Below are 15,787 nucleotides of genomic sequence, written 5' to 3'. Positions count from 1 at the left end.
AAGATCGGGTGGGCGTCAGTAGAGGCGGAGCTAGAGTGTCGAGCAGGAGATCAGAATGGAAAACAAAGGAAAAATGGCGACCGGTTGCGAGGAGCTCACGCCCGAGCTGTTTTTTTCAAAGACCAAAAGCATCGACCAACGCTAAAAGAGCACATTGATGACGACGATGATCATCATCGATGATGATGATGGTGAATCCGAGCTTGACGGCGAAATTGGAAGCGCTGGCGCGGCGGCTATGACGGCGTCATAACGCGGAGCACAACCGAGCACGCACAGGCGGACGTTCGATCGGACGACGGAGAGTGCCCCGAGTCCAATGCATATTCATCGGAGGAAGTGTGTACAGTCTGCTACTTGCTTTTTATTCCCCGGAAAAAAAGGCCGTCAAGAAAGTGTAAGGTTTGCACGCGAAACGGACAAGCGAAAGTGAAACTATAATCTGTTGTGCGAGTCCTGCGGCGTCTCCTTGCACGCAGGAGAGCGTTATAAAAAGAAAAACTATTTGAAACATCCACATAATTGTTAGTTGTACCACAGTTGCACACATTTGTAAATAGTTTGCGAAATTGTTTTGTCAAATTGTTACACTGTTGAATGGAAATAAACATATTTTGCAATCAAAAAACACTTTTTCATTGTTGGTGAAATCGTTTTACAGAAGTAAAGCACTATTTAGGTGTTTGTGGCATCATTCATGGACAAAAAGAAGTGTACAATTCACTAGAGTGCATGAAATAACATCGTTTCCCAAAAAGCTCTTTTTCTCCGTTTTTTGTTTCAAAACAGAGAATTTCGGTGAAAGTAACCATTTTCTATTGTTGATTACTGAAGAACGGAATAAGGTAGAAACTTTTTTTTTTCTGATGAAAGATGAGAGTCCAATCTTTCATTTGGTAGCATGTGTGTTTCCATAGTCCAAACACAACATTTTCTGTGGACCTTGAAAGATCAGTCAAAATGCTTATATCTGCTGGCACTGGAGACATCCTGTTTCTGAAAACGTCTGGCAGTGAAAGAGTTAATTAACTAATTAATTAATTAATTAGTGGCAGCTCTAGTTATCGGTCTCGTTAGTGATGGGAAAAAAAGCTTACAAATCATTTTATGTTAAATCTTTTAACAGCTTGGCATTTGAAAAGGGGTGTGTATACTTTTTATATCCACTGTATCTGCTGGCCGGGCACATTTTATTTCCACTTTTTGTTAACCAAGGTTGATTGACTTCAGTGGACTCTGCAGTGCTCTTCTGTGCATTGTTATGGTTGGCGTACTTTTACCGCATCAGCCATTGCTGAGGTTGTTTCCCCAATTTGCAATGTTCAGCACAGGCCGGGTTACGACCTCAGGCTGCCTCATTGTTGTGATAGATCTCAGACACCTGAGCTCTGATGGACACGTAATGGGTTACCGCCCTCCACTCTGATAGCTGTAGCCGACTCCTCCTGATGCACAATGCTGCAGATCCTTCGAAAAAAAAAAGCCTAGCAGACAAGTAGGGTGTGAATGCATGTTTGTGATTGGCCATTAAAGCTGCTCAGGATCTTGTCGAGAAAACAGTCAGTGTTTCTTCTTGGAGGTGTGATTTGTGTGAAATGAAGGTTGAGGTCTTTAACTCAAATTTGTGGGTGCAGGCTCGGTTCAAGAGTGAGGGACATATCTGGCTCGAATGCATCCATTTCCATGAGGGCTCCCCTCAGAGAACACACAAATATATATAATGGTGGCTCGTTATAGGGAGGGCCAGACATGAAACCGCGTTTAATGAGCTGTTTTCTGTTTTGTGTATTTCCCAGAGGGTCGTTGTTATTGGTGGGAAATTGATTGGCAGCAGGCCGACACCCTTGGGGGCTGAATGATATTCCGGGCAGTCGAAAATTACTTTCAGCAAGGGTAGCTTTGTTTCATTGCTTGCTGCTGCAATATCTGTGACTGCTTTTGGAGATGGAGTTTTGTTGCCTCTCAAGGATTTTGCATAGAAAGATGTGCTAATTCAGTCATTTAACGTGGATTTTTGTCATATATGTGTGTTTGAGAATTGGAAATGCATCACAAAGCCCTTTAAGGTGTTTGTGTTCGGGAGCTAATTACATTTTGATATTAATGATTTTAATCAAGAAGTTAGTAAAGATTACACAAATCAAATCCTTGTTTTATCCTTCCCTGTCCTGGTTCAAATCAGATTATATATGTATAAATATTTATAATAATACTATAATTTTAATTAGATAACTTTAATTAAATAATTTTAATTAATAAATGCAATGATAATAAAAAAAATTGGCATATTTTTTTCGCCGTTTTGGTTTTTCGGCCAAGCGTTTCTCATTTTCAGTTTCAGCCAAAAACGTTCATTTCGGTGCATCCCTAATCAAGACCTCTAAATTAGTAAAGATTACACAAATAAAATCCTTGTCTTATCCTTCCCTGCCCTGGTTCAAATCGTACCAATAAAAGTTTTCCAGTACAGGTACAAGTAATGTCCTCCTCAGCGCCCCTCTCTTATGGAGTACCCCCAGGGTTGATTCTCTGCCCTTTACTTTTTTCACTCTTTTACCATTTGGGTTCATCCTGAGACACAATGTCAAAACACAAAATTCTAATTCCCTCAATCGATTCTATTTTCGATTCACAAGAGTTCAGTTTGATTCTATTTACTTCAGTTCAATCCGATTAATTATGGAACATCAATACTTGTCAAATTTTAAAGACATGATAAAAAAAAAACTCTACAAACATTCAATTCCAAATTAATCTTTGTGGAGGCAGTATTTATTAAGGAAAGTAACACATAAGTATTACACAACATTGACACCAGAATGGACGAGATGAAAATGTTTTCATAATTCTATTTGAATATTTGTAAATAAAAATTTAAAAGATTCTGAATTGTCATGAAGTGCAATCAGTCAGGTCTTTCATAAATGTAAGAAAATACTTTTAAATTCATGTGAACAGCAAATTTCAAGAAAACGTTAAGATACCCCAAAAAATATGTTCTTGTTAATTTATGGGGGGAAAAAGTGATATCAATATAATCGATTCTTGATTTTATGAAACGATATCACGCTCGAAAAGGAAAATCAATTCGATTGTGATGATTCGATTTTTGTAAACCCAGCCCTACTTGAAGACTGCCAAATCTACACACAGTATGTCTTTCTGAACAGTCCAAAGTGCTACCCGAATGCTTGGATCATCATCAATCAATGACTTTGAACTAAAATAGTTATTGGCGTTAAATGAAAGGGGAAAAAAATGCATTTAACTTTTAAATATACAGCCCAATATGCTGAGTACCTATGAGACAGGAAGGTGTCTCATTTTCTTTGATAGGGTATAATATTTAATATATAGTATAAGTAGTATTCATCTCTGTATCAAGCATTTGGTTCTGCACTGGATAGATAAAGACAGCTTGGCATGCTCCGAGGCCAGGCTGAATATCAAATGCTTTCAGACGAAGCCTGAACCAAAAGAGGTGCTCACAGCAGCAAGGAGCTGTCCAAGAAATGAAGAAAAAAAAGTAAAAAAAAAATAAAAATCCCATGGTAACTGCAGATGAGAAAAGATTGGGTAATTATTATGAATAATCCCCTGCAGTGAAAGCTAATGTTTTTCACTGCGGTGCGTGCAAAGAAATGGCCACAGCCAGAAGTAACAAAATAGGATGATACGTGCATGTGCACACACTTTCAAGATGACCTTGAATAGTTTCCCCATGATGTATTATTTACGTCTTCGCCTCCTGTTTGTGACATTTCAGGGAGTTCGGACGATGGAAGGTGAACAGCCTGGCCTTGGAAAGGCAAGTGAGCAACGGCTTGCCCTTTCCGCTGGACCCCGAGTTCCTACAGACCATTCGGCTTCTTGGAAGGCGGCCCAGTCTTAGCGCCATCACTGACAACATTATTAGGAAATACGGAACGCACTTCCTGCTTTCTGCCACGCTGGGAGGTAAATAAAGTTCATAGGATCGGCTTGTCTCGTGGGATTCCGTATTGTCCTACTTTGAATTTGCTTGCTGAATGTTGTGCGCTGAGCATGCGGTCCAGCAATCTGTCACTTTTGGGTAGGTGGAAGTGCGGGCAAAAACACACACAAGGAAGTACGGAATATCAATAAGGTGTTTATTTAAAAAAATGAGAAACAAAGGGGGAAAAGGAGGAGTTGTAATACTTTTTCAAGATAGCATAAGAATGATATGAGTCCGCTGTAAAGACACACTTGCGAGGAGCAGCTGTGCTTCTGTAAACCCGCTTGTGTCCGGAATATTCTGTGGAAATAAATCCTTCGAAGGACCTGTTCACCGATCTCCAGTCTGTATTCAGAAAATCAACATTCTCTCTACCCAAACAACAACAAACACGCGGAAGACAAAGATAGTCTTCTAACAGTAGCAAGAATAATCAATAACCCTTTCAAAACCCGAGATAGTGTAAACACCTGAATTAAAAACCTATGGGTTACCACTTTTTTTAACCGGAATATATAAACGAATATTGCATATAAACGAACATTGGGGTGCCACTATTGAATGGAACATTTTTCTCTTTTTCTAAGGAATCTTGGTCTTTTGAGTCCAGGAACTACTTGTATGCGTGGCGACCATCTTACGTTGCCATTCGCTGAGCCTAACTTATTTTCTTTTTTCTGAGTCTAACTTGAATACATTGATTTCTTCATGCCGTTTTCACGTATTTTTCTGTCTCTACGGTAAAATGCAACAGTGTACGTATATATATGTATATATATATATATATATATATATATATATATATATATATATATATATATATATATATATATATACGTACGTGTATATATGTCTATGAAACCCACCAGAAATACACAATCAGAGGTAAACAAACTTGACGACGCAGCCAGTAGGGCTGCTCAATTACGAAGAAATTAATCACGATTATTTTGGCCATAATTCAATTCACGATTCGGATGATCATTTATTTTTTGGTACAAAACAAGAAAACGTTTAAAAGTAAAAAAATAGACAAATACATTTCTTTCAAGTTCCTTTTGGACGAAACAAAATTAATTGAATAAGTTATTTGAAAAGTTTTTAAAAAAGTGCAAATCTATAATTTAAACAACTCAAAATTAGTATTAATAATCTTTTTTTTTTTTTTCGATTACGCAGATTTAGTAATTGTGGAGTGTAATAACCAGTCAGTATTAATTTTGACAAGAAATTTAAATTTAATTTAATTTAATGCTTGTAGTCTGACTAAAATGAATTAGGTTTTATTCATAATTTAGTCATCTGATTATATTTTAGTTTTAATCCAATTTTAGTCGACGAAATTAACAATTGAGTCGATGTTTTCCTTCAGCATACATTTCACACTTTTGGAGCTGGAAAGAAACAGACTACTTCATTAGTGTGGTGAGTGACATGAAGATTGACCGTAGAAAGTTTTTATTGACCGTAGAAAGTTGGTATGACGTCTTACTTGCGTAATGACATTGTACACGTGTTGCGGTTTCAATCAGGATATTAAAGGTAAACAGGAACAAAAAAATGTAAATAGAAAATGGTGGAGTGTTCACTTCAAATTGTTAGATTGCATCTCCAGAAGCGCACAGCAATAATCGCACACTTGATTAATTAAATCTCCCACATGCTCGATCGGCCAGACATGGCTGGCAATTATTTGTTGTGTTCTTTTAATCATCCAAAAGGTCACACACGAAGTCCGCGATCTTGTTTTGAAGTCAGCCTCTTGATTACTCCTGAATTCCATCAAGTCAGGCAGTAGAAGCTCCACGTGCTACTTCGGACCAGCCAGATATTTTGTTTACTTAAATAGAGTCCTAATTGACGTTTTTTTTTTTTTTTTTAAGTAAGCGACATAACATTCATTATTCATTCATACTGTAATTTTTGGAAACGTTTTTTTTTTAAATAGTGAAAATTATGGATAAATGTATTAATATATTACGAAGATTTTCTTTTCTCTTTTTTTTTTAAAGAGACTCGCATGACAAGCGTCATCATCTCTCTAGCGCACTTTTTTTAGCTGCGGGCTCTCTTGAAATGAGCACCGCATCACCCATTAAACCTCATTTTGTCTGAAGGATTTTTCAATTGCTGACTCCTACGGCATGTCAGTGCACTGACAGCTTTATATTTGCACTTAAAAAAATAATGTCCCATTAGGGCTCTTAGGTTGTGTTAGCGCAGGGATGATGTGAAAGGTGGCATGAGCTGAAGCCACACCATCATTTAGTAAATTGTAAAAAAAATAATAATAATAGTACTGACTTGCCCAAATATAGTGTTGTTGTAGCCCTAAATTCTCATAAGATCATAAAATCGCATTGCAATCGTTGTTGATCTTCTCAGGCAAATTAAACATTATTTGCATGAGTGGTGTTTTAATTTGTAAATGACTCTCTAGTTGTTTTGAACATTTTACTTGTCGTTGAATTGACTAATGCGATTTTAACGCATCTGTGTTTCCAATTTCTAGGAGAAGAGTCTTTAATGATCTTTGTGGACAAGCGCAAGTTGAGTCGATCAAGTGAGTTGAGTGACGCTAATGGTACAGCTGTGACTCTGGAGGCTCTGCACCAGCTGGCTGCCTCCTACTTCATTGACAGGGAGAGCACCCTGCACAAGCTGCACCACATACAGATCGCCTCCACTGTCATCAAGGTACAATTCTGTTGGTTTGTTTTGATCAGGGAGGGGGCTATTTAAATGCTGGGTTTGGTCATCAGTGCTAATGAGCGGGTGGGGCACGTAGGACCACTGTTTAAAATGCCATTTTAAATATGGACAAACTACATGCAAAATAGGAAATCATTATAGTTCAATGCAAAGGAATCTCTTTAAAAAAAATGCTGAACAAGAAAGCAACATTAAATGCACAAACTCATTTTGTCTATTTTTCACAAAAATCAACTCCGTCATAATGTTAATATTATCGAGGTTTGTCCGGCATATCATTACAAATTTGCTAACTATTATTAGTACTGCTCATGCTGTTTGTTGTTGTAACACCATGCAGTATAGGTGCAAATAAGTCATGTCCGCCATCTAGTGGTGAATGGTGATATTACGACTTAAAACTACAGTTGACCCCCTTACGGTTTGGCACATGCGGATTTCCGTATTTTTGCATTTACTAATTTTTTTTCCTCATTTTGTAATATTTTTCCTCAGATTTGTTTCCCCGTTAACTGCCATTTTTCCGTGGAAAACGTAGAGTGAAAATATATCAGCGTTTCTGGAAGAATTTTGGGGGTTTGTAAAAAAAAAATGTGAATTTTGTTTTGTTTTGTTTTAGTTTTCAAAAGGAATATATATATATATATATATATATATATATATATATATATATATATAGTATGCCGTATATATGTTATATACGGTATACCATATACGTGTATATATGGTTATATACGGCATACCATATATATATATATATATATATATAGTTTTGCATATACAGCATACCATATATATATATATATATATATATATATATATATATATATATATGGTATGCCGTATATGCACGTATATATATATATATATATACGTGTATATAGGGTTATATACGGTATATACGGTTATATGCGGTATACCATATACGTGTATATACGGTTATATACGGCATACCATATATATATGTATATATATAGTATGGCATATATACCGTATATACGGTTATATACAGCATACCATATATAAATATATGGTATGCCGTATATAACCGTGTATACACGTAAAATAACTGTATGGATCACAGAATGAAATTATGTTGCAGCTCCAAGTTTGTTTTGGTAAGAAAAATAAATAATATATTGAACAGTAAAGGGGGAAAAAACTACACTATACAATTATGCAGCAGAAATGGCAGGAAGGCACACAAAAATTTGAACTGTAACAGCAAGTCAGGATTGTTTGAATGGAGCAGGAACATGCGTGTGTGTGTGTGTTGTTGGAAGAAGCTGTCTCCTCATCTTCTGGTCCTGATGGACCGGTAGTGCCTTTCAGAGGGCAGCAGGCCAAAAAGTCGCTGGGCAGGGCGGTCGTTGTCACCTGTGATAGCTTCGGCTTTTCTGAGGCAACGGAACGTGAAGATCTTCTTCAGGGAGGGGAGGCGGCAGCCGATGATCCTTTGCGTTGTCTTGACCGCCCTCTGTAGCCGCTGTCGTTCTGCCTCAGTGCAGTGGACCAACCGCACCGTGATGCGGTATGTCAAAAAGCTCTCGATGGTCGAGCGGAAGAAGGTCACGGGCAGCTTTTGGCAGATGTTGTTTTTCCTGAGCGGCCTCAGGGCACGCAGACGCTGCCGTGCCGTCTTGGTGACAGCCGAGGTGTTTCCGGATCAAGAGAGGTCAGCAGAGATCGTGACGCACAAGAAGCTCTGTAGGTGGAAAGGTCTTGAATTTGGGCGTGGCATACTTGGGGTTCGGCACCCGTGATTTTGCATATTCACATACAGCTGTTAATATTTACTGTATATTGTTTTCATTTTACCCTCACATTTTTATTGGAAAACATATATTGAATGTTTTTCAGAGCTTTTTGAAGAATTTTTCTTCACCGGCCAACCTGGTCTCTAGAACCTGTCCTTGACTGTTCAGTATATTTACAGTTTTAACTAGGGGTCAGCAACCAAAAGAGAAAGAAAAAAGAAGCCGTTTTAGGCCAAATAAATAACAAAAAAAATCTGTCTGGAGACGCAAAACCTTTGAACATTGTAATAAACGAAACACGTATGGATATATTGTGGTTATTTTTTGCCTCTCTTCTCCCTTTTTTGGACATTTTTATTTTTTGACATTATTTTCTGCCTTTTTTTTTTGCTATTAATTTTCTGATATTTTTGGCAATTTTGTGGACATTTTATAGTAATTTTCTACATTTTATGGTTACTTATTGAATGTCTTCTTTTATGCCTTCTTTAAAATAAAGTTTTGTGTACATTATTTTCTGCTCTTTTGGATCTTTGTTGACGTTTTATGGTCACTTTTTGGACATTTTTAGGTATAAAAAAAAAACCTTTTCATTTACCTTTCATCTCTTCACTGACAACTTACAAATTTGTACTTTGACATTTTTTTAAATATTTAACTAAGCTTTTAAAAAAAAAAAGTTAATTCATTCAAATAATATTTTATCTAAAATATTAAAATAAATATGTAAAAAAAAATATTACTATTTTTTAAATTATTACTATTAATTACTTTTTAAAATTATTACTTTAATTACTATATTACTTTAAAAAAAAAATATATATATATATATATATATATATATATATATATATATATATAAATTTTTTTTAATACTTTTTTTGATCCACAGAGAGCCAAATGAGTCGCAGGTTGCAGGCCCCTGTTTTAATTTATTAGCGTAGGCAACACTAAAAAAAATTCAGTTATTCATGTTTTTTCCGTCTTCGCAATGGGCCTCGGTTCTTATCGCAACTGCTTGAGCTGATGAAACCATTGCTTATGTTCGGTGTACTTTCACAGTCTTCTATATATGGTCGTTGAAAACCATCGTGCTGCTTTGGTCTTCTATAACAAACGAGAAGTGGAAATATTTTCCCAGCTCAGCTAACAGCAGATGATGCGACGTATCATTGGAGTTGACATCCACCAAAGCAGAGAGGCCAACCAAGAAAGAGATGAAGCGAGCGGTGGTACTGTTTGCTCATCTCTCGTGTCTGTATTCTTCGACTTGGAAGGCAAACAGCCAACTTTGCATATCCAGATATGCTTGTGTATGTAAATATCACTGTGCATCTTTTACCGCTTAATACCTTCAGGGTGTGTTCATTCATCACTCTGTCAGTTCTTATCACGCAGAATGAATTAAATTGGCTGAGTTCGCCCTTTGCACAGCATACTGAATTTTCATTGTGCTTCCTCACACTTGCTTAATGTGTTTTTACGCTCTTCTTGTAAACAATATAATATCACACATTGTGGTGGTAACTTTTATGAGAGTATCAAAATGTTAGATTTCTTAGAAAATGCTACATTGTTCAACGATGATTTAACGTTCCGTATCATTAAAGTGAAATGTTTTTCAGATATTTTATCATCCATCCATCCATTTTCTTTGTTGAATTTTCTCAGTGGTGGGTCACTTCACTGGTGACTCTGGAATTGCTGTTCTTTTTGACAGGTCCAGCGATGCATTCTCAAGCATAGGAAATTCCATATGATTACCTGGGATTTGTCTCGAGAGCTGTCCAATTGCTTCTTTATACTTTTGATGCTAGCTGGAGTTCAATAATTCATTGCAACGGGTCTGTGTGCTGCCAGTTTTGTTGCGCCGTGGCAAGTTTTCGAAATGTAATTAAAAATTAAATCAGAAGCATAAGATATGGCCAGAGATGGATGATTTTGCCAGCTGATTTTGTGCAAGTGGCGGGCGGGTACACCTTGGACTCAGCAGCTAAATCGCAGGCAATCACAGCCATATTCAAACCTGAGGACAATTTAAAGCAGGGGGTCTGCAACCTGTGGCTCTTTAGCCCCTGTGGATCTCTGAAAAAATGATAATAATAATTAATATTTTATTTTACATATTTATTAGTCTTTTTTTAGATTAAATATTCTTCAAATAAATTAATGCTTTAGAAAAATACATGAATAATTAAATATTTTTTTAAAAAAATGGCTGTTTTAATTTTCTGGTTGTCAGAAAAAGATGGAAAAAAGTTTTTGTTTTTTTTTTATCTAAAAATGTCCAAAAAGCGACCAGTTATGTCAGGGGGTGGTATGGGAGCAGAAAATTACTATTAATTGTCTGTGAAATTACCAAAAACTGTGAAAATTTAAAAAAGGCAGAAAATAAAATGCCAAAAAAGACGGAAAATGTATTAGTAATAAAAAAAAAGCAGAAAAGAAAACATTCAAAAAGTAACTAAAATGTCCAAAAACTAAAGAAGAAATCCCGAAAAATACCATAAAATGTCCCCAAAATTGCTAGCAAAGATAGCACATAAAATATCCAAAAAATAGTCATTAAAGCCCAAAAAAAGAAGAAGAGACATAAAATGACAAGAAACATGTCCATAAAAGTTAAAAAAAAATAGCAGAAATTTGACATAGTCTAAAAATGTACTATTTCCTTCATAACAATCTTTAAATGTTTTGCGGCTGTTATCTATTTGGCCTAGAATGGCTCTTTGACACGAAAGGTTGCTGACCCCTGATTTAGAGTCTCCAATTCACCTACTTTGCATGTGTGGGCAAAAATCAGAGTACCAGCAGGAAAATGATTTGAACCCACATCCTCAGAAATGTGATTTGGATGTGCTAAACGCTGGTCCACCGTGCATGAATCGGAAGTTCAAATTCTGTAATTTCCTTTGAGAGCCTCTTTCATTTGTCAAAAATGTTGTACTCGGAGTTATGGTGTCATATGAAACCGATTTGACGAGAGGAGATGAGGACAAATGCGCCCTATTTAGCAGGCCTTTAGCCCACGATGGAATTACATCAGGTACGCCGGAAACGCTGCATCAATCAATGCTCATTGCTTTGATTTGCGGCCCAGCCCGCCACTGTATTGAAGATTCATTAAAGGAAAGATGGGAGGGGGGGTTTCATTGATAGGGAGGGGAAGTGATAAGAAATGTCTGACCCAATTTGCTTGTGCGTGCCTTGAGTATTCAGTCAGTCAAGCAGTATTGCACTTCATTTGTCAGAGAAAAGAACACAAGTTGGACTGAACTTCACAAACGAAATCATGGCTGGCGAGGAATGGGTGCAGCTCGAGCTCCGACTCGCACCCAAAACCTGCATTTGCTATTCATGTTAACAAATAAATACCGAATGAACTGGAATAAGTTACGTATTGTACTTTTCCCCCAAATCATGTTTCATAGTCCAACAAATGAAAAAAATCCAATTTGATCAAATTGCTAAATGGAGTGTACTTATGTTGTGCTTTATCTACTCCATACAGTGCCCAAAGTGCTTTAAAAACTAATTTGTTCTCTCAATTTGAAGACGTAATGAACCAAAGTGTACACCGGCACATTGAAGAATCATTTTAGGGAAGATTCTCCTTTGTAGTTTAAAATAGCTTACTTCAATATCCAGGATCTGTCATCGTACCCTGGACAATGGTAAAATCCAGTTGTTGTTTTTTTTGCTTTGGTCCAATCCAATAAATCCTGTAATGTCATACCAGCAAATTAGTTAACCTGTCTTTTTTTTTTTTTAAACGCCCTCAGACATGCATTTTTAATTTAATTTTATTTTTTACTTATTTTGACTATTTTCGCACATTTTGGGATTATTTTATGTTTTTATTTGTTATATGGCTCTAACGTGTTGTAAATTTACCAATCTCATATGTAAACATTTTTAACATGAACATCATGCAAATCAATTTGAGATTGTAATTGGTTATCTTAGATGTTGACATCATCCATTTTATGCGTTTTTATTGGTTAAGGCACGCAAATATGTCATGTCCGCTGCAATCATCTATGGATCTGAAGGGGTTAACTTTTCCAGCTACTGATCATACCAAGGCTGAGGTACAATTTACTTTGCCCATTTCCAGGAAAAATGTAGTCGATGGCAATTACCATCGCTGCATTACCGTCGCTGGCGTACCTCGTTACGGTTTCCATTGACGTCATTTCACATCTACGGCGCTCATAAAGTTAAAAGATTGAAATGTTTTTTTTTATGTTTTTTTATGTGCTGGTTTGATATATATATATATATATATATATATATATATATATATATATATATATATATATAGAGTGATAAATGACTGGATTGGACAACAGGTTTGTTTTATGTCAAAAATGTGCTGAGAATCTCAAATATATTCTGGTTTCTATGCTTACAAAATACTTTGAACATTTTGCTTAAAATAAAAAATGAATGATAATAATAATAACACTTTATTCGGAATGCATTTTATATTTCAGCAATCTCAAAGTGCTTAATTAATATTTATAATTATTAGCCAATGTGCTTGACTTTTATTTTATATTACGCAATAATACTGTACCGTACATGAAGATTTGATATCCGAGTTGAAAGAGAATGAATTGGTATGATGTATTTGCCACGTGATGTATTTCCCTGTTTACATAAAAGACTTCAATTTACCCCCTTGTGGCTTTCAGTAGTAACCCCCCCCCACCCCCAACCCCCTTTGGAGAATGCCCAATAATCTCATTCTGATGCTACCCACCCCACTTTATTTGTGTGTGTATTTGAAAAGCTTATCTCTCCCCGCTTGACATTAGCGCGTAAGCCAGTGCTCTTAAAATTCTAAAAGACCGTCTAAACAGGCAGAATTGTATCCAAGATGCAAATGTGGATTTGCGCGTCTCGTATGCTTCAGTGATTAGGCAAATGACAGCTCTTCAAGGTGTAGAAATGAGGCAATTTGGAACTAAGCGACGCTTTTCATGAACTATTAAAAGCCTCTCTACTTTTTTCTCCCAGTAAGCAAAATGTACTGGGCTTTAAAGTTAATAGTGCACACGTCTCACTACACGAGCGTTTGTAAGTGACATTTTATGCTGTTTTTGTGGAATTATTCATGAGCGTTTTGTGGCACGGCTAAATGTTCATCAGTAAAATACACTTGTGTAACTGCTTTTATAATAATAACTAGGCTAATTCTTTCATTTTTAAATAATGGATGTGCCTCAGAGCAATGCGTCTCAATGGACCGTGTTAACAGTTTAAATACTGCGGGGGCAAAGCCAAAGACTTACACCAGTGACTCACAGGCTACTCTTCGTCTAAGTATGGTGCAATATTGAGTAATACGTGGACTTTCTTATCTGCTATGTGTTTTTTTTGTTTTTAGAAACATTGATTTATACATTATACAACACAGCGTTTCTTGGGCAAAAGTCGACTCTTTTATTATTTATACATTAGCAACAAAAATGCTTTGGATAGATAGATACCTAGATAGATAAATAGCTAGCTAGCTAGCTAGATAGCTGGCTAGCTGGATGGATGGATGGATAGATAGATAGATAGATAGATAGATAGATAGATAGATAGATAGATAGATAGATAGATAGATAGATAGATAGATAGATAGATAGATAGATAGATAGATAGATAGATAGATAGATAGATAGATAGAAAGGGGAAGTTAACCCCAAATTGTTTTCCACAATAATATTGATTGATGGATGTTCTATGCAGCCACTCGTCTAAATATTTTTATTCTGTTTAACATTGCGCTAGTGGAATATGAGTTACGAAGCAAAATCCAGCCGTTTTTTTTTTTATCCATCTCAGGGGGCGGCCATTTTGCCACTTGCTGTCGGCTGAAGATGACATCAATGTTGCTCAGCTCTCTTTAGGTAACAGCCAATCGCAGCGCAGCATCAGAAAACAGGTGAGCTGTGATTGGTCGTTGCATGAGCCCTGAGCAACTGTGATGTCATCTTCAGTCGACAGCAAGTGGCAAAATAGCCGCCTTCTGATATTGATAAAAACGACTGGATTTTGCTTCTTAACTCTTATTTCACAAATTTTAACATATTATTGTCAAGAAATGTTTAAGGTTGACTTCCACTTTAAACTACGGGACATGTCAACACTTTTCACTCCGAAATTAAATCTACACAGAAGATTTGAATGAAATCGGCACTTTTTCCACGTTTTTGTCTCTCAACTCCTCCACTCGTGCAGGCTCGCGCATTCATGTTTTACGATTTTTTGCGTCCGTGAGCTGCACTTTGAAGCCAAATGCACTTATACTCTAGCAGCGGGAGGTTGGGCGCACAACAGTAATTGGATATTATGTGGCAGTGGAGGGCTTTTCATCTGCCTAGGCGGGCACGCACACACACAGTGTCAATGCAAACCCAAATTTCAAAACTTGAAAACTCTAGTCCATAAAGCTATATTGCCCCGTATAGATTTTCCCAAGTAAGTCAATTTCTTGTATGTATTGTATACAATATTTGGGTTTCAGAACAAAAGATGATTATGAGATTCCAGCTTTTATTTGATGGTTTTTACATCTCGATGTGTTAAACCTTTGAGACTGATTGCTTAAACATGAGATAGTGCTTGTTTTTGGTTTTGGGTTTCGGCCAAGGATATCAAAAGCAGTTGATGACGAGCTGTTGAAGACAAACAGTCAAGTGACATCACAATCAACTGTCCGAAGAAAACTTTTAGAGAAGAAATATACAGGTGATGCAAACCACTTAAAATTATTACAATATTCATAAATAATTCCGTATGAATGGGGAAGAATGCATTTTAATGAAGCCATTGAACAATCCTGTTCCTAAAGGTCCCATCGCAATACAGCAATGTCTTTGAAGACACAATTCATCATGGGTACCTTTGTTCTGGCTTACATCATGACATAGACCCTCGTGAGGATAAGCCGTTCAGGAAATGGATGGATGGATGGATAGATGGACGGATGGATGGACACACACTGGCATCGCAAATGGCAAATTCTGAAACAACCTTTAGGCGTAATTAAATATGCCATTAAATGCAGCTGTGGGCTATTTTGTCAGCACAATTATCTTGTACTCAATTAAAGCAGGTTGATATTCACTCTGCCGTTGCATACGTTCCATTTTATGTCATGTGTACATTAAATGAGGAAAAAACACATCGAGACATTCAGTTATAAAATATAGCTGACAATGTGTTATGTGTGGGTTAGGTGATATAGTTCTTATTTACTGTTACTCAAATAATGACTTGGAATTCTTTACTTGAGACACATTTTGTGCAATGTGATCGCTACATATGCATTATGTCCACTTAATAC

General features: G+C 36.6%; 1 protein-coding gene across 1 annotated transcript in view; it reads left to right on the top strand.

The window, feature by feature from the left end:
• Positions 1–15,787, top strand: part of LOC144062848 (BMP/retinoic acid-inducible neural-specific protein 3-like) — a 45,667-nt gene that overhangs the window by 16,124 nt on the left and 13,756 nt on the right. Inside the window, exons 3-4 of the mRNA XM_077584607.1 lie at positions 3,767–3,957; positions 6,489–6,673. Of these exons, the coding sequence (XP_077440733.1) occupies positions 3,767–3,957; positions 6,489–6,673 (376 nt within the window). The remainder of the gene's footprint in view (positions 1–3,766; positions 3,958–6,488; positions 6,674–15,787) is intronic.

The sequence above is a fragment of the Vanacampus margaritifer genome, chromosome 13 (genome assembly GCF_051991255.1).
Source record: "Vanacampus margaritifer isolate UIUO_Vmar chromosome 13, RoL_Vmar_1.0, whole genome shotgun sequence".
Taxonomy (NCBI): Eukaryota; Metazoa; Chordata; class Actinopteri; order Syngnathiformes; family Syngnathidae; genus Vanacampus; species Vanacampus margaritifer.
This window is presented reverse-complemented; position numbering and strand designations above follow the sequence as displayed.